This window comes from Erpetoichthys calabaricus, chromosome 3 (genome assembly GCF_900747795.2).
Source record: "Erpetoichthys calabaricus chromosome 3, fErpCal1.3, whole genome shotgun sequence".
NCBI classification, from domain to species: Eukaryota; Metazoa; Chordata; class Cladistia; order Polypteriformes; family Polypteridae; genus Erpetoichthys; species Erpetoichthys calabaricus.
In genome coordinates this window covers 14,053,538-14,072,978 of record NC_041396.2, presented here as the reverse complement: position 1 = coordinate 14,072,978, position 19,441 = coordinate 14,053,538, and the positions used below count along the sequence as shown (strand labels likewise).

The 19,441-nt window shown below is 40.6% G+C and overlaps 1 protein-coding gene across 1 annotated transcript in view; it reads left to right on the top strand.

Annotated features, from left to right (window-relative positions):
* mtmr9 (myotubularin related protein 9) overlaps positions 1 to 19,441 on the top strand; it is a 122,649-nt gene that overhangs the window by 70,765 nt on the left and 32,443 nt on the right. Inside the window, exons 6-8 of the mRNA XM_028796390.2 lie at positions 3,186 to 3,403; positions 8,090 to 8,251; positions 16,577 to 16,718. Of these exons, the coding sequence (XP_028652223.1) occupies positions 3,186 to 3,403; positions 8,090 to 8,251; positions 16,577 to 16,718 (522 nt within the window). The remainder of the gene's footprint in view (positions 1 to 3,185; positions 3,404 to 8,089; positions 8,252 to 16,576; positions 16,719 to 19,441) is intronic.

Below are 19,441 nucleotides of genomic sequence, written 5' to 3'. Positions count from 1 at the left end.
CAAAGCACATTTGTACCAATGCTCCCTGAAGTTATATCGCCAGTCTAGTCCCATCTGTATTTGTAATGACACAAAGCCCTTCATCTTGTCCTTTGTTGTGGATTTCCACTTTGAAAAACGAGAATGCGGTACAAGCGCAGCCCGCAATTCAAAAAATTGCTCTGCATACCTGTTTGTCTCATCTGACAGTAGCTGAAAAGCAGCATCAGGAGAGAGCAGCCTGAAGTAGTCCAGCAGCTGGTAATATGTCGTGTCCAACAGCAAGCCGTGCTGTCTTGTGAAGTCCGGTAGCCAGTTTGGCTCCCACGGATCAATGTCTGGGTATTCCTCCCACACGAACCTTGCCCGGGGGTGCATCGGCTGCGCAAATGCGCTAAGCTGGCAGTCGATCAGCTGGGGCGGCATCGGCTGGTGTCCGATCAGCTGATTCCAGTTCCTCACTCTCTTGCACAATCTCCTGATCACTGTCAACAAAATCAGATTCCGAAAAATCGGAGTCTGACTCAGCGATAATGAGCAAAACATCGTCTGCTGAGTCTTTTCTGCACTCGCTTCGCTCCCTCGTGAGGTGTCGATGCCATCTTGCCTTTGTTTACATTTCATAACTCACGCACACGCAAGGATTAGATGGCGAGTTAATGAGTCTAACATTCCTCCGAGCAGAGTGGGAATGCCTCTGACGTAACAGTGAATTTTGTCACTATTAACAGCTGACATGCTCCCTCAACCCCTCCTGTCGACAAAAGTCGACATCCGCCCTAAAAGAGTTAATTTGTAAGGCCGGCCTATGGTACATGGGGAGGGGAGCACCTGGCTTGGAGGACCAAACAGACCGTAAGGGGAGGAGCAAACGGTTTGTAAATGGGTGGCGGGAAAAAGGAGAGAAGGAGCTCAGAGCCAAGAGAGTAGCAGACGCCATAAAAAGAAAAGGCAAGAGGGAAAGAGATTGACACAGCATGGAAAACGTCAGGTGAACCCGGGCTCATTTCAGGACCAATTATTTTCTCTTTCTGGTGAAGGTATTCAGGAGAGGACCTGATGAGCCAGCACAAGGGATTGTTGATATGCAAGTTTCCAGGAACAGGAGGTTTGGTTTGACGCATCATTCCCCGCCACAGACTATAGATGGTCATCCCTAACACAGAATATTTAAAGGACTTCGAATGCATTACATTTCTTTTTCTCTATTTCATATTTATGTATTAGTGGCGTATGTAGTTGAGTGTTTTGTGCCATGATTTGTGTGGAGAGGGAGGGCCAGCAGCGCGATAATATGTATATAGGGGTTTTTGTTAAGTGTTTGTAATTTCTTCCAATAATCATTTTTTAACTTAACTGTGCATTCACTGGTGAGTTTCTGTACTTGGGGTGGTGTAGTAGAAGTAGTGTTGGTCGCTTGCACACCCGGATTATTTCTCCCCCTCCCCGCCTCTTTCTTTGCTGCCGCTCTAGGATAGCAGCGCATATTATACTCGAGGAGCGGTACACACTTTTGCAGGTGGGTGATGTTGATCGAGGGTGGAACTGCAATACAACACAAAGGAGAATCAAACTCCTTTCACTTCTGCTTTGTTGGCTTCTCTCCGTATTTTAGGCACAACAAACTGTCCACCTTGAAATAGGAAGACAAATCAGACATAACAGCATTCATGGTTAGAACCCAGCAAGAAAGTTCTGCAATTCTGGAGTCCAATCAGACCCAACAAGAACAAATTCTCAACTCGCGAGAGCAGAGATATTGATTGGCAGGTGGTGTGGATGACAGATGGAACAGTTGGCAATAATAAAAGAAACACCATTTAAGAAACACATTAACCTGTGCTTTCTTTCCTTAACCCATTCCACAAATATACCCTGGCAATGCTGGGTACTTCGGCTAGTATCTTATAACATGCAAATTATAGGCAAGTCCAGGTGGAGTGGATAAACTAACCATGAATTATGGAGTATGTTATGGTGCCGAGACTCAAGCTCAAAAGACGCTTCCCAGAGAAGTATTTGCATACTTCAGAGAATATACACAATAGACAATACCAAACACGAGTCTGGATTCAAATAAATGGTTTTTATTCCTCCACCTCACCTCTCCAATAATCACCCATGCAAAAGAACAATAATCAAAATACAAAATGCTGTTGTTTCTTCCTTCTTCCCTCCTTCCTTGAAGAGTGTTGGTCGCTGCCTCCCAACTCTGACGCCCCGAAATGAGGTGGTGGGTTCCTTTTCAAGCCAGACCCGGGAATGTTTCTGGTGCTACAACTTGTCCATTTGGAAGTACTTCCGGGTCATATGGAAAGCAGGGAGGTCCTCCCCCAACACAGCCCTCTGCCAGCACACAGGGACCCCCAACAGGGTTGCACTTTTGAACTCCAACTCCCAAGCACCCCAAACTGGGATGCCACCAGAGGGCTGCCGAGTGGGAGATGGAAGTGCTCCTTGTCTGTGGCTTCCATTGGTCCATCAATTATATTACTCCAGCTGGGCATGAAGCAGTTTCCCCTTCCAGCTGGCAAGCTCGACTGTCCATTCCGTCTTCTTGGGCATTTACATTGCCCCTCCCTCAGCTGAACCTCAAACTGGGACTCGAGTGCTGCCATGCAGTGGGCGACACCTCATCACCAAACCAGTTCTGATCCCCATTGGCTCTCCAAAGGGTGGACCATGAGTGGCTGAACCAGGCCAAGGGGTCGCCCACGTAACACCTGGCTGCGACAGATAGAGGGTCATTTTCACAGGGTGGGACTGGACCGCATGTCTGGCTGGAGGGTTGCCAACCAGCATCCCGAGCTGTTTCATAACGTGGTGGGTGTGGCAACTCCCCAACTTGACTTGACTTAAAGGAAGGTGACTATGTAGAAAAGTGATATAATTTGTTTCTGAAATTCTTAATAAATAGAGTTAAAAAAAGGTGTGGAAATGTTTTGAATGTCCCTCGTAGCTTTCTATTTTCTGCAGGCACATCAACCTCAAATCATTAGGTTTAAAGACAAAGGGTCAGAAAGCTGCCCAACAAGAGTGCCCTTGATATGTGTTTCTTGTATTTGTGGTATGAGGTTGTATTCTTGATCTGTTGTTTGATTTGTACTACTTTCAGTATTCTGTGGGAGATGAGCAAGAAAGAATCCTGTGGTACACAAGATAATGACATTGAACTTGAATGTGAGCGTGCCTCTGTTTCCTTCCAGGTTATGATGCGCAGCGGGCAGCCCCTCACAGGTACCAATGGGCGGCGCTGCAAAGAGGATGAGAAGCTGATCAATGCTACCCTTCGAGTTGGAAAGCGTGGGTTCATTATCGACACCCGAACTCTCTCTCTCGCTCAACAGGCCAAAGCTAGGGGTGGAGGTTTTGAGCAGGAAGCCCATTACCCACAATGGAGAAGAATCCACAAGACCATTGACAGGTACAGTAGCTGTTTGGTGCTGGAGGTAGTAAAATGTAGAGGTCGTTGAAATTCATTGTCACCAAAGAGAACTGTTCATTTAAAGCATTCGCTAGCAAAATTGCCACGTGAACGAGAAATGAGCAGTTCAGTGCTACCTTCACCATATCAGATTTATATTTGTTATCAGCAAGTAAACCTAGTCCTTAAGAAGCCATAACACAGCTGTGCTTGCGAATTCAGCTTTAGAGCACTTCAATAAGTGTGAGAAATGTGCCCTCTGGTGGTGAAAGATAAAGATGCGAGAGCTTCCATTTGTTAGTTTCACCAGTTGAATTTACTCTATTGATTATTTATCCATCCATCCATTATCCAACCCGCTGAATCCGAACACAGGGTCACGGGGGTCTGCTGGAGCCAATCCCAGCCAACACAGGGCACAAGGCAGGGAACCAATCCCGGGCAGGGTGCCAACCCACCGCAGGACACACACAAACACACCCACACACCAAGCACACACTAGGGCCAATTTAGAATCACCAATCCACCTAACCTGCATGTCTTTGGACTGTGGGAGGAAACCGGAGCGCCCGGAGAAAACCCACGCAGACACGGGGAGAACATGCAAACTCCACGCAGGGTGGACCCGGAAAGCGAACCCGGGTCTTCTAACTGCGAGGCAGCAGCGCTATCACTGCGCCACCGTGCCGCCCTTGATTATTTATTTGGATGTTTATTATTGTAGATAAAAATTAAAGAGCAATGATTTGGTGATTGTTTTAAAGGCATATTAACCTACCCATTCTCACTTATAGCTGCAACAGCTCAAGTACAACTGACAAAATTGTATTTATATACTGTACAAGGATAGATAGATTATACTTGTGTGTCCCCAAGAGGAAATTATACTTTTTCAAAAGTTCAAAAACAAATTATACAGTACCTTGTGAAAGTATTCATCCTCCCTCTGTATTTGTCCTGATTTGTCGCATTACAATCCCAATTAAAATGGAGTTTCATTTGGATTTTATGTATTAGATTCAACAATATAGTCCAAATTGTTGAAGTGGAATGAAAATAAAATATCTTGTATATGTAAAACTAGCCATCCCTCGCGGCTTCACCCGCATATTAGTGAAACAGGACAGTGAGGAGGGCCCTGCCCAGCTCTCTACTCCTGACGTCACTCTTCCCCCTCCCCTCAGCCCACAGCCTCTCTCTTAGATTAGCGTGAATATACAGTATCACTCCTGCAAGCGAACTATGATTCTTAGCGCAATGAGAGAAGTCGCAAAATCAACCAGAATGTTCAAGCAAATGATAGAAAAAAAAAAAAGATCTAAATCCGTTAATTAGTTCTCTCATTCGTTAACTTAGTGGAGTTAAGGTTATGCCCCGAGACAGATGTGTGAGTGAGGAGGGCCCACCCCCCCTCTCCACAGCCAGATGAGTCTCTCTCGGATTCACGCTAATAAATCGGTACTTCAAGCGAACTCTGATACTTAGTGCGATGAGAAAGTCGCAAAATCAACAGAATGTTCAAGCAAATTATTGCAAAAAACCCAATCTAAATCCATTAAGTAGTTCTTTCGTGAAAATTGGACAGACATACAAACGGGTCTAAAAAAACTATAAGAAATTTCGTGCTTAGACCACGAAATTTTTGAAACCATTTCTTAGCGAGCACATATGGGCCAAGGGTAACCTACATTCCAAATTTCAAGTGCCAAGTCCTCATGGTTCGGGGGATTTTGTGAAGAGGGAGTCAGTGGTATTTGACTTTATGTATATATGTGTATACAGTGGGTACGGAAAGTATTCAGACCCCCTTCAATTTTTCACTCTTTGTCATATTGCAGCCATTTGCTAAAATCATTTAAATTAATTTTTTCCCTCATTAATGTACACACAGCACCCCATATTGACAGACAAAAAAAATAATTTTTGAAATTGTTGCAGATTTATTAAAAAAGAAAAACTGAAATATCACCTGGTCCTAAGTATTCAGACCCTTTGCTCAGTATTTAGTAGAAGCACCCTTTTGAGCTAATACAGCCATGAGTCTTCTTGGGAAAGATGCAAGATGTCCGATTTATTCAGCTTTACTTTTATAATAATTGTTCAATATATTATTAATTTGATTTGATTTGTTGTTATATAATCATTGTCTTGTGGTTTTCTCCTCAAATATCCATCCTCATATCTGAGTATACGAGAAAGTCTAGGAGAGACCACTCCCGATTTTTATACTAGTAGTGCTGCTCCCTCTTGCTCGTTTTTTATTTTGTTCTCTGTTCTTTTGATGCTTTCAGCTTCTACTCACTCTTGTATTTATTATCTGCTTGGACACGAGAGTGTCATGATAAATAAGGAAAGAAGTCAGTTTTTTGTTAATACAGAATTTCATTTATTTTAAGTATTTCGCACACTGCACTTTGACATTCTTTGATATCCTTCTACTGTGAAACATTCTGACCTGTCATTGTTTGCACATGTCTTAAACAACTATTATCATATACTGAGTCATGCTGCCATTTCTGTACTACCTCACACTGTGCTATATTATCTATATCTATTATTTATTTAGTACAGTGGTGTGAAAAACTATTTGCCCCCTTCCTGATTTCTTATTCTTGTGCATGTTTGTCACACAAAATGTTTCTGATCATCAAACACATTTAACCATTAGTCAAATATAACACAAGTAAACACAAAATGCAGTTTTTAAATGATGGTGTTTATTATTTAGGGAGAAAAAAAATCCAAACCTACATGGCCCTGTGTGAAAAAGTAATTGCCCCCTTGTTAAAAAATAACCTAACTGTGGTGTATCACACTTGAGTTCAATTTCCGTAGCCACCCCCAGGCCTGATTACTGCCACACCTGTTTCAATCAAGAAATCACTTAAATAGGAGCTGCCTGACACAGAGAAGTAGACCAAAAGCACCTCAAAAGCTAGACATCATGCCAAGATCCAAAGAAATTCAGGAACAAATGAGAACAGAAGTAATTGAGATCTATCAGTCTGGTAAAGGTTATAAAGCCATTTCTAAAGCTTTGGGACTCCAGCGAACCACAGTGAGAGCCATTATCCACAAATGGCAAAAACATGGAACAGTGGTGAACCTTCCCAGGAGTGGCCAGCCGACCAAAATTACCCCAAGAGCGCAGAGACGACTCATCCGAGAGGTCACAAAAGACCCCAGGACAACGTCTAAAGAACTACAGGCCTCACTTGCCTCAATTAAGGTCAGTGTTCACGACTCCACCATAAGAAAGAGACTGGGCAAAAACGGCCTGCATGGCAGATTTCCAAGACGCAAACCACTGTTAAGCAAAAAGAACATTAGGGCTCGTCTCAATTTTGCTAAGAAACATCTCAGTGATTGCCAAGACTTTTGGGAAAGTACCTTGTGGACTGATGAGTCAAAAGTTGAACTTTTTGGAAGGCAAATGTCCCGTTACATCTGGCGTAAAAGGAACACAACATTTCAGAAAAAGAACATCATACCAACAGTAAAATATGGTGGTGGTAGTGTGATAGTCTGGGGTTGTTTTGCTGCTTCAGGACCTGGAAGGCTTGCTGTGATAGATGGAACCATGAATTCTACTGTCTACCAAAAAATCCTGAAGGAGAATGTCCGGCCATCTGTTCGTCAACTCAAGCTGAAGCGATCTTGGGTGCTGCAACAGGACAATGATCCAAAACACACCAGCAAATCCACCTCTGAATGGCTGAAGAAAAACAAAATGAAGACTTTGGAGTGGCCTAGTCAAAGTCCTGACCTGAATCCAATTGAGATGCTATGGCATGACCTTAAAAAGGCGGTTCATGCTAGAAAACCCTCAAATAAAGCTGAATTACAACAATTTTGCAAAGATGAGTGGGCCAAAATTCCTCCAGAGTGCTGTAAAAGACTCATTGCAAGTTATCGCAAACGCTTGATTGCAGTTATTGCTGCTAAGGGTGGCCCAACCAGTTATTAGGTTCAGGGGACGATTACTTTTTCACACAGGGCCATGTAGGTTTGGATTTTTTTTTCTCCCTAAATAATAAAAACCACCATTTACAAACTGCATTTTGTGTTTACTTGTGTTATATTTGACTAATGGTTAAATGTGTTTGATGATCAGAAACATTTTGTGTGACAAACATGCAAAAGAATAAGAAATCAGGAAGGGGGCAAATAGTTTTTCACACCACTGTATATTACATATTTATTGACAATATTTGTGTATCTAGATTGCATAATACCATACATTACATCAATGTTCATATTGCTTACTACACGTCAATATTGCTGCTACTTCTTTGTCTTGTCTTGTTTGTGTTTTAATTTTAATTAAAATTTTTATTTTAATTCTAATTTATTTTTTATTTGCACTTCATGTTGTTACACTGTGGACCCTGAGCTTTGCAATTTCGTCTATCTGTATACTTGTACTGTATATGGTTGAGATGACAATAAAGTTCACTTTGACTTTGATTTAAATACCCATTTTGATCAGCAGAATAGTTTCATAGAATAGCAGCACACACTGATGCTTGAGAAGGCGTAAGAGTGTCTGAAATAATCTACTTTGGCCAGAGGTCAGGCTTACTTTGCTCATCTTGCCACTAGCTGCCTCCAGTTGAAGTGTCAATAAAGGTATAGTAAAAGCAGATGCAATTTCTTTTATGATTTGTTTCTCTCTTCTTTTTCCAGGTCCAGTATCCTTCAGGAGAGCCTAATTAAACTTGTGGAAGCATGTAATGACCAGTCTCATAACATGGATCGGTGGCTGAGCAAACTGGAGGCTTCCAACTGGCTGACTCATGTCAAAGAAATTCTAACTACAGCCTGTCTTGCTGCTCAGTGTATAGACAGGTAATTAAAGTAACAATTCTATCTAAACCTTCCCATACTAGGAACCCTTTAAACCAGGGCTGTTCAGTTACAATTACAGTTGGGCCAGATTTTCAAACCAAGAAATTTAGCTAGGCCAGACATTTTCAGCAGCCGGTAAGCAGCAGGTAATAACAAATTTTAAATCAACACAAATGAACGTATTTAAAAACAAGTAATGTTTATTGATTGTTCCCTTTTATATTAGGTCTCATCTGACATAGGCACATCAAAAATGTATTTAAAAAAAACAACAAACAAGCTATAACTGAACAGAACCTGAGGTAGTAACAATACTTTTTTCCACTTTTGAAATAAAATAAATTAACATTTTGCTTATATCTGACCCAGGTACACCTCAAAGTGCATAAAACCAAAAAAGGTACACAGTATTAGTAATAACATTTGTTTCCCTTTTGAAATATGAGATCCTCCCCGAATGTAAACGGGTGGTCATGACAGTCAAGGGATTTTTTTTTTCATAGAATTTAAACTATCTTATTCACACAGTTTTAATCACTCATATGACAGAGGTTAAATTTGCCATTTTGCATCTGTTACAATATAATTAGTTTAAAGTTTCATTGATTTCACTCGCAACTTGCAAACTAAGTAGAAAAGATAATCACCAAAGCCTATTTTTGGTTATATTTGAGACAATTTTAGTTGCCATCTGGAGCCCTGGTAGGACCACGGACTGGGCCACTTGGAGATTGCTTCTGGGCCACAAGTGGCCTACGGGCCACCATTTGAATAGGCCTACTTTAAACTCTCAGTATGATACATAAATAACATTAAAACAGTATTCTGGTATTTAACTAAGTAGCTATAGTAACTGTGAACATCCCTGAGTTACACAGAATATGCTTACCTTATTTCAAAAAAGCCAGCTAGATCATAGTGTTGGCTGGGATGCAACGCTGACGCAGTACTTGGTAAGGCTGATGTCACATTACACGATTTTGTTTGTCATGGACTGTGTCAGATTTCCTGATCACAGTCAGTGATCTGGTCACTACACCAAGTCAAATTACACGACTGGAAATCGCAGCCAATGTCACATTTACTGAGCGCCGATCTTTCAGCACAGTCGCGCTCGCCCCTTTTTCTGACCTCCCAATAGCGTGCTGCCTGACGGAGCCGGCGTTTTACAGCCGGCGTTTTACAAAGTGTTAACACCTGCAGCAAGTTCAGCAGGAATCTCTGCCCTTTATCTCTTTTTTTTCATTCTGTAGTGGCATGTAAAATATGAGAAATCAAACAGATGAGCTTCTCTTCTGTTTGTGAGGTCCATACCCACTCATGATCCTGACAGAGCCAGTGTTGTACTGGTGCTTTGTGAATGGTTAATATTTATGGTGTTTTCAGACTGCCATTACTACATTCTATGCATTGAACTGCCTGCTGAATGCTTTTTGGTTCTCAGAAGCCTGCCCTGTGACGAAAGACAAAATCAGACCTATTTGATTTTATTCTAGCCAAACACAGACTAGTTGGTCTCAGTTGTTTGTTCTGTCACAGGACTGCACCACCAACTGCCTCCAACTGGCTAAGATTCTGTGCATGAAGCCTGAAAATCACTGGAAAAGTCATTTAATGTGATGTAGCCTTAAAGAGACACTTGGGGGAAAAAAAAAAAACAGAATGATTCTTCTGAAAAGAACATAATAGTAAGATCTTGCCCCTTCCCTTTCAATCACTGGAACATTTTGGTAACACTTCAAAATTTTGACTTTAAGGGCTTGTCAAAGTGCATATATTAATCATTTATTGCTACAAGGCGTTTGTTATGGTCTTGTTATTCTCTAGTCAATGACCAACACATGCAGCTTATTGACCTCATTTGTTTTCTGTTATAGCATCTCAGAGCAGGAGTTGGTACCTGTCCTGACAGCACTGAGTATAAGGCAGGAATCTTGGACTGGACCACATTCTGTAACAGGACCCACATTTACACTCCCTCCTAACAAGCCAGTTTTGAGACACCAGTTAACTGTAACTGTTCATGCGTTTGAGATGTGTGAATTGTTACACTCTGCACATTCTCCTTGAGCCTGCATGACAAAAAGCACACACACGTGGACCAAGCCAGTATCTGAACACTGGTTCCTGGATTATTAACTAATCCATAGTCACCAGAATGTCGTCTGTAATACAGGAGACTAATTCATTGAACATTTTAATCAACCTATTGTAAGACACGTGGTTGCCCATTAGTTAAAAAGTATGATTTTTTTTTCCATTGCACTGTATAACTCTAGTGCACCACTTTTTTATATTTCAGTGCTTATTTTAACTTTAAATAGTATTTGGAAAAAGTCAATTGAATCAGAAATGTGAAGGCTTAAGTGTCTTCAACAGAGCAAAGACTTTTCAAAGATAGAATACATTCTGCGATACTCCAACAATTTTTATTTTTTGGTGATTTTGAGTTTTATTTCAGGGTCAATGCATTAGCATTTAGAAGGTTATGTATACCGCATATAATTGCGTTTAAGTTCTCCTGCAGAGAAGTCGGGGCTTGACTTTACCCTATTTTATAATGTCAGTCATATAAATCGAATGCGTAAATCTAACACTACAGTAATCCCTCCTCCATCGCGGGGGTTGCGTTCCAGAGCCACCCGCGAAATAAGAAAATCCGCGAAGTAGAAACCATATGTTTATATGGTTATTTTTATATTGTCATGCTTGGGTCACAGATTTGCGCAGAAACACAGGAGGTTGTAGAGAGACAGGAACGTTATTCAAACACTGCAAACAAACATTTGTCTCTTTTTCAAAAGTTTAAACTGTGCTCCGTGACAAGACAGAGATGACAGTTCCGTCTCACAATTAAAAGAATGCAAACATATCTTCCTCTTCAAAGGAGTGTGCGTCAGGAGCAGATCTGTAAGCAAACAAATCAATAGGGCTGTTTGGCTTTTAAGTATGCGAAGCACCGCTGCACAAAGCTGTTGAAGGCGGCAGCTTACAACCCCTCCGTCAGGAGCAGGGAGAGAGAGAGAGAGAGAGAGAGAGACAGAGTTTGTTTTTCAAACAAAAATCAATACGTGCCCTTTGAGCTTTTAAGTATGTGAAGCACTGTGCAGCGTGTCGTTTCAGGAAGCAGCTGCACAGAAGGTAGCAACGTGAAGATAATCTTTCAGCATTTTTAGACGAGCGTCCGTATCGTCTAGGTGTGCGAACAGCCCCCCTGCTCAATCCCCCTACGTCAGGATCAGAGAAAGTCAGCGCAAGACAGAGAGAAAAGTAAGCTGGGTAGCCTCTCAGCCATCTGCCAATAGCGTCCCTTGTATGAAATCAACTGGGCAAACCAACTGAGGAAGCATGTACCAGAAATTAAAAGACCCATTGTCCGCAGAAATCCGTGAACCAGCAAAAAATCCGCGATATATATTTAAATATGCTTACATATAAAATCCGCGATGGAGTGAAGCCGCGAAAGGCGAAGCGCGATATAGCGAGGGATTACTGTATTGGTCCAAGTGATTATGATATGCTAATGCCCACCTGAGAGAGTCACCACGGAGCACATGGCCTTTTTTTTTTTTTTTTTTTTTGCTATGTATTGTGCCTACGTGACCACACAGTAATATCCAACCTATTACGAAGCGATGTTTGCACTGTTTTGTGTTTTTTGTATCTCACACCCCCATACACCTTTATTGTAAGAGCATCCCTTATCTATGATGGAGTGTTCGATTAGAAGAAAATAAGAAGCTGGTTTTAGATTAAAAGTCGTTGAAGTGGCGAAAGAAATTGGTAACCGCACTGCTGCAACAACATTTGATGTGTCTGAGAAACTGATGCAAGATTGGAGAAAGCAAGAAAATGTAAAAAAAAATTGTGTCATATTTTTGAACGGGCGTATAAGTTGGGGTCTTATTTTATGATCGATTTATCGGATTTATACGTGAGTATTTATAGCAATTAAATCCTAGTGTTTGTGATATGATTTTATGTGTTTTTTTCTTTTCATTTACATTATTTTATATCAATTTGGTTTCTCTTTACTCCATTGGTTGTTTTGGAACATATTTTATCTTGAAAAAGTGTTCACAAAAGGCACTTAATCTTCTAAGATTCCTTTTATATAGGTGGACAAGTTAAACATTAGAACACTCTAGACGAGAACAGGCCATTCAGCCCAACAAAGCTCGCCAGTCCTATCCACTTATTTCTTCCAGAAAAACATCAAGTCGAGTTTTGAAAGTCCCTAAAGTCTTACTGTCTACCACACTACTTGGTAGCTTATTCAAAGTGTCTGTCGTTCTTTGAGTAAAGAAAAACTTCCTAATGTTTGTGCAAAATGTACCCTTAACAAGTTTCCAGCTGTGTCCCCGTGTTCTTGATGAACTCATTTTAAAATAACAGTCTCGATCCACTGGACTAATTCCCTTCATAATTTTAAACACTTCAATCATGTCAACTCTTAATCTTCTTTTACTTGGACTGTAAAGGCTCAGATCTTTTAATCTTTCCTCATAACTCATCCCCTGTAGCCCTCTAATCAGCCTAGTTGCTTTTCTCTGGACCTTTTCTAGTGCTGCTATGTCCTTTTTGTAGCCTGGAGACCAAAACTGCACCCAGTACTCCAGATGAGGCCTCACCAGTGTGTTATAAAAGTTGAGCAGAACCTCCTTGGACTTGGTATGTCTAAATTATTAGCCTTGCTTTACATGTGCACCTTGCAGCACTTACCTATTTAAAACTTACTTGTCAGTCCTTCATCACAGACTCTGCCACAGTGCTTTTGACCCGATTTTTTTTTTTTTGTTTTTGGACTTGATTTATTTATTTATTTTTAAAGTGAGTGCTTTATGCAACATGTGAAAATGCTATTTAGTTTACCCTTGATAATACTCAGTGGATTTAGAAAGTATTCTAACACACTTTATTGTGTTGTAGATTTCATTTTAAAGGATAAATTTGCCATTTTTGCCCATCAGTCTACACTCCATAGCCCATAATGACAAAGTGAAAACAGGTTTTCAAAAAGGTGTGCAAATTTACTAAAAGTCAAAAACTGAAATCTCTCTTTCATATATGTATTGAGACCCTAAATTAGTACTTTGTTGAAACCGTTTTGGCTGCAATTCCATGCTTTGCACACCTGGATTTGGGCACTTTATCCCATTCTTCATGGCAGATCCTCTCAAGCTCCATTAGTTTGGATGGGAAGTGTCTGTAAACTGGTAGTCCCTTTGATGCCAGACGTATAATATAGAAATCTGGAGACAACCGTGAGTTGAAACTGGGTGGGGACAATTAGATGGCTCACTGAATGTCACTTTTCTAAACCAGTCCAATGCCTCATGAAAGCGAGACTCAAAGTAGGGGCTGTAATTTTGAACTGCAGAGATCATACAGTTGTGCTTGAAAGTTTGTGAACCCTTTAGAATTTTCTATATTTCTACATAAATATGACCTAAAACCTCATCAGATTTTCACTCAAGTCCTAAAAGTAGATAAAGAGAAACCAGTTAAACAAATGAGACAAAAATATTTTACTTGGTCATTTATTTATTAAGGAAAATGATCGAATATTACATATTTGTGAGTGGCAAAAGTATGTGACCCTTTACTTTCAGTATCTGCTGTGACCCCCCCTTTGCAGCAATAACTGTAACTAAACGTTTCTGGTGACTGTTGATCAGTCCTGAATTTTAGCCCATTCCTCCATACAGAACAGCTTCAACTCTGAGATGTTGGTGGGTTTCCTCACATTAACTGCTCGCTTCAGGTCCTTCCACAACATTTCAATTGGATTAAGGTCAGGACTTTGACTTGGCCATTCCAAAACATTAACTTTATTCTTCTTTAACCATTCTTTGGTAGAACGACTTGCGTGCTTAGGGTCGTTGTCTTGCTGCATGACCCACCTTCTCTTGAGATTCAGTTCATGGTCCTGAGATTTTCCTTTAGAATTCTCTGATATAATTCAGAATTCATTGTGCCATCAATGAAGGCAAGCCATCCTGGCCCAGATGCAGCAAAACAGGCAATACTACCACCACCATGTTTCACAGATGGGATAAGGTTCTTATGCTGGAATGCAGTGTTTTCCTTTCTCCAAACATAACGCTTTTCATTTAAACCAAAAAGTTTTATTTTGGTCTCATCCGTCCACAAAACATTCTTCCAATAGCCTTCTGGTTTGTCCACGTGATCTTTAGCAAACTGCAGATAAGCAGCAATGTTTTTTTTTGGAGAGCAGTGGCTTTCTCCTTGCAACCCTGACATGCACACCATTGTTGTTCAGTGTTCTCCTGATGGTGGACTCATGAACGTGAACATTAGCCAATGTGAGAGAGGCCTTTAGTTGCTTAGAAGTTACCCTGGGGTCCTTTATGACCTCGCCAACTATTACACGCCTTGCTCTTAGAGTGATCTTTGTTGGACGACCACTCCTGGGAAGGGTAACAGTGGTCTTGAATTTCCTCCATTTGTACACAATCTGTCTGACTGTGGATTGGTGGAGTCCAAACTCTTTACAGATGGTTTTGTATCCTTTTCCAGCCTGTTGAGTATCAACATCTCTTTGTCTGAGGTCCTCAGAAATCTTCTTTGTTCGTGCCATGATACACTTCCACAAACATGTGTTGTGAAGAGCAGACTTTGATAGATCCCTCTTCTTAATCAGGTGCCCACTCACACCTGATTGTCATCCCATTGCTTGAATACACCTGACTCGCATTTCACCTTCAAACTAACTGCTAATCCGAGAGGTTCACATACTTTTGCCACTCACAAATATGTGATTCGATCATTTCCCTCAATAAATAAATGACCAAGTATAATATTTTTGTCTCATTTGTTTAACTGGTTTCTCTTTATCTACTTTTAGGATTTGAGTGAAAATCTGATGATGTATTAGGTCATATTTATGCAGAAATATAGAAAATTCTAAAGGGTTCACAAACTTTCAAGCACAACTGTAGGTGCTCTCGTTTATCTGGGCCGACAGACAGCAATCTTCTGATTACAATGAATTGACTACAGTCAAAAAGTTTCCTAAAAAAAACCCTGTTAGACATATAAATGTGTGTCGTGTGTGCAGAGTGTGTATTACATGTTTGAAAAAATCACGTGATGTAAGGGAAAAACCTTTCTGTAACATCAAATTATACACTGGCATTCAAACGGCTTTGAAGGATTTGTTGTAAACGTGTACAGTGCGTTGTTGCAGTTGCTATGTTTACCCTTTGTTGTTTAGTGTTATGACAATAGTTTAGGAGTCGATGTAAGCTTGAAAGAACTGGCACGTACTTTCAAGAAAATATGAACTGCAAAATATGCATTTGAAGTAAACGGTGTGTCACACTCAGTCAAAAGGACAGCCATTAAGGGAGAGGATAACGAAGACCCAGAGGAGACGCAGATTTCAGGACTCAAAACACCCAAATCAAGAAATCTGCCTGACAACACCAGCAGATGCACAGATGAGGCTGCACAACATCCACCTTCTGGCTGCACGTCTAAACAAATAACTAAAGAAATTTAACATTACTGTCCAATAGGAAATGCAAACATGCCGTGACAGTTATAACCTCAGCATTTTAACACGTTGTATATCTGTAAACTCCGTCCTGAGTATGACGTTTATCTGCATCCCGCCCTTCACGTAGGCCCTCCAACCTGCAAGGAAAAACTTGGGGGTTAGTGGCAGAATTGGCACACCATAAAAAAAAAAAAAACTCCCACTGTTCCATTCCATCTGAACTAGTGTGGTGCCGAGATGTCACCCATCACATGGCTGCACTCGTCTCCTAATCTGGGATCCAGAGTTTGGTTTGTAATGTGGTGGGTGCGGTAATGCTCTGTATCAGTGCCTGCTCCTAACCCTTCTCTCTGTATCCATAAACCACAATGCTTATCTAAACTCAATTTGATGATGTTATGTCATATAGTGATGCAATAGTTCGAATAACTGAAAGATATTGTAGCAGACAGAGGCATTTCTGAAACGTGTGGAGCCCAGTAGCTGCGGTGGTCTGCGTCTGTCTGTCTTTCTGTCTCCACTGTTACAATGCACATTTTATTGCAAATTCATTTTTAAGCTTCAGTTACCTTGTGTTACTGAGCTCCTGAATGGATAACAGCTGTAGATTCTGTTTATCTATTATGAAAACTTGATTTTAACATTCACTTTCACCTTTAATAAAGTACATTTACTTTTAGCTTTGGAATCCGTGAAATGGACACTTGTATTTGTGCACTTTTTCTGTGATCTTGCCTCCTGTCTTGGTTCTGCATACAGGTTTCCTTTTAGTATGGCTTACTAAATCTATATCATTTCTACAGGGAAGGTGCATCGGTTCTCGTTCATGGAACAGAAGGGACAGACTCCACACTACAGGTGACGTCACTAGCGCAGATCATTCTTGATCCAACCTGCAGAACCATGCGAGGTTTTGAGTCACTGGTGGAGAGAGAATGGCTTCAGGTAAGCTTTCATCATGATAGGTTAAATTGCCAGTAAGTGACAGTCTCAAGTTTTGAGAGTGTGAATGTTAACTAGGATACAGAAGGGAAAGCTTAGTTAAAGGTTTCAAACACAAATATGGCTGAAAAGCCCGCCCAGTCTGGAGAAAAAAAGTGACACCCTCTTTAGGCTACCCAGTATATTTTAAAAGGTCCGACTCTGTGACTTTGTTTAGGTCAGTCAAAGAGTTTTACTGAGACATATTTATGTAACTGCATGCTGTTGTAATTCTAGGCACAACAGTGACAAGCTCCATTAACATGTGTATTTGTTTTAAAGATTTAAAGTTTTTCTCAAAGTTGAGGTGTTGCATTACTTGCATATGATACTCAAGGTGGTAATCTAAGCACTACATGTGCATTATAGTAGAATGTAAAAGGAGTGATATCTAGCATACAAGTTGATAGATATTTTGTATGTCTTTATTTGTAATGTTAAAGAGTCCGGAAGCTAGACAAACCAGTTTTCTACCCCCAGAGTTTCACTGATGATGAAAGCACCATCTGGGCCAGGTTTACAGTTCAATTATTTCCTTTCTTTCTTGTTTATTACACCCACACTGTAAAGTAGCTAAACCGGGAAGGGGATTGTGTATGAACTGTCTCATTTGCGAATGGCCCAGAAAGGGACAAGTAGACTTCCTCTTTGGTTCCACAGGTTCAGAAAAACAATTTGATGAACTAAGGGTGTTGCACCCATTGGTCCAGGATTTGTGATTGGAATGTTACAGGTTGGTCTCTCTGCCTCTCTCTCATCATCTTGTCATGAAGAAAGACCACCTTGCCATCTATTTCCAAAGCCTTATTGAGACAGGCAGTACTAGTAAAGAACAAGTGAGACAGAGCATGAGACTGACAGCTGCCTAAAAACGCAAGATGCACTGCTACTGGCATTTTATTTTGCTTGTAATTTCTGCAAATTAAATATTTGAGAACAGCAAAGTGTGTTTATTAGCCTCCTTTGCGTTACATTTTCTTCTAAAAAAACATGTAAAAAGTGCTGCATTATTGTCTTGAAAAATGACATTTTTATTAAATCTCATCTTTCTACTGTAAAACATGCAAAACACTAAAGTACAAAGTCAGAAGTGTAAAAAGTATAATATTGATCTAAATAATAATAACAATAATAACACTAATTATAATATTAACAGCATACTGCACATGTGACACCAGAATCACTTTCGTTTTCACTGACCTTTTCAGTTTCACTGCCTGAAGACAGATTTGCCTCTTCATCACAGCTGTTGAGAGTCATTTCTTATGAGACATCATTATGAGGCTAGGAGAAGACACGTCTACACCATTGCCCGAATAACGTTCGGTACTAACGCTGTTAGCAGTTTTACAGCCAGAATAAACTTTGGGTCTTACATGAGATGCATCTATATCATTCCCCAACTGACACTCTGGACTAATGCTTTTAGCACTGTTTTTACTGCCCCAGTGATGCTTGGGTTTAATGCTAAGGAGGTTAAAATGGGCTTAATGGTACAATGTTAAGTCTGTCTGTTTCGATCACATTGTGCATTTACAAATGCTTATTGACCTGATATGCCTTACAGCCCTCTTTCTTTGTTCATCCTTTTGCCTTTTGTCATTGGACATTCCAGTCCTGTTGTTGATGCTCGATGAAGTGATGCCAGGGCTCACAAATGTACTATTTATTTATCTTAACACTAGAATCCCTGAAGCCTAAGAAAAAACTTGTAATCTCGGGCCACCTTAAATCCCTTCTCCCCTCTCCATCAGCGTCTTTTGTTTTGTAAATATGTTGATCAGCACAAGCAGCAAGCAGCCTGGTATTCCATCCCCCCACTTTGACGGAGCTCAACTCGGGCAAAAAATTCTCCCAGTTCAAGCCAAGGCTCCTTATCTGTGTGTGTGGTGCCTGGAGTTGTATAGGGTAAATAATACAGTAAATCGTTATTTCGAATACATTCATTTCATGTGTGTTCCGTGTCTACAAAGATCTGGGTAAGTGTAGGATGGAAGGAAATGCGAGGCAAGAAATGCTGAACACATACCTAAAGCAGAAACTTTTTCCATGTTATACTACTGTATTTACCCATGTACCACGTGCACATTTTTCCCCGAAAATTAGCATTAGAAAATCAGGTGCGTGTCATACACGAGGAAATTTTTTCTGTAATGTTTACTTCTTCTGCTTGGGCTGTCTCGCTTGCTCTCTCTCTCTTGCTTGTTCTCTCTCTCTCTCGCACTCGCTCACTCGCGCTCTCTCTCTCTCTCTCTTGCTCGCTCTTTCATCATGCAACAAAAACAGAAGGGCATTTCGCAGAAAACATGCCCTAAACTCTTCCTATACAATCACAACGTGCGTCGTATGCGGGGCAAATTTTTTTCGTGATTTTCTTTGTGAAAATTAGGGTGCCCATCTTACACGAGGGCGTGTGGTACACGAGTAAATACAGTAATAATGATGTGAAGTATGTAATGTATTAAGACTTTAGTCCAAATATCAAAAAAAATTGCACTTTTATTCAAGAATACAGTGGAACTTCGGTTTGCGAGCATAATTCGTTCCGGAAACGTGCTCGTAGTCCAAAGCACTCGTATATCAAAGTGAATTTCCCCATAAGAAATAATGGAAACTCAGATGATTTGTTCCACAACCCAAAACTATTCATATAAAAATGATTAATACAAAATATAAAGTAAAAATAC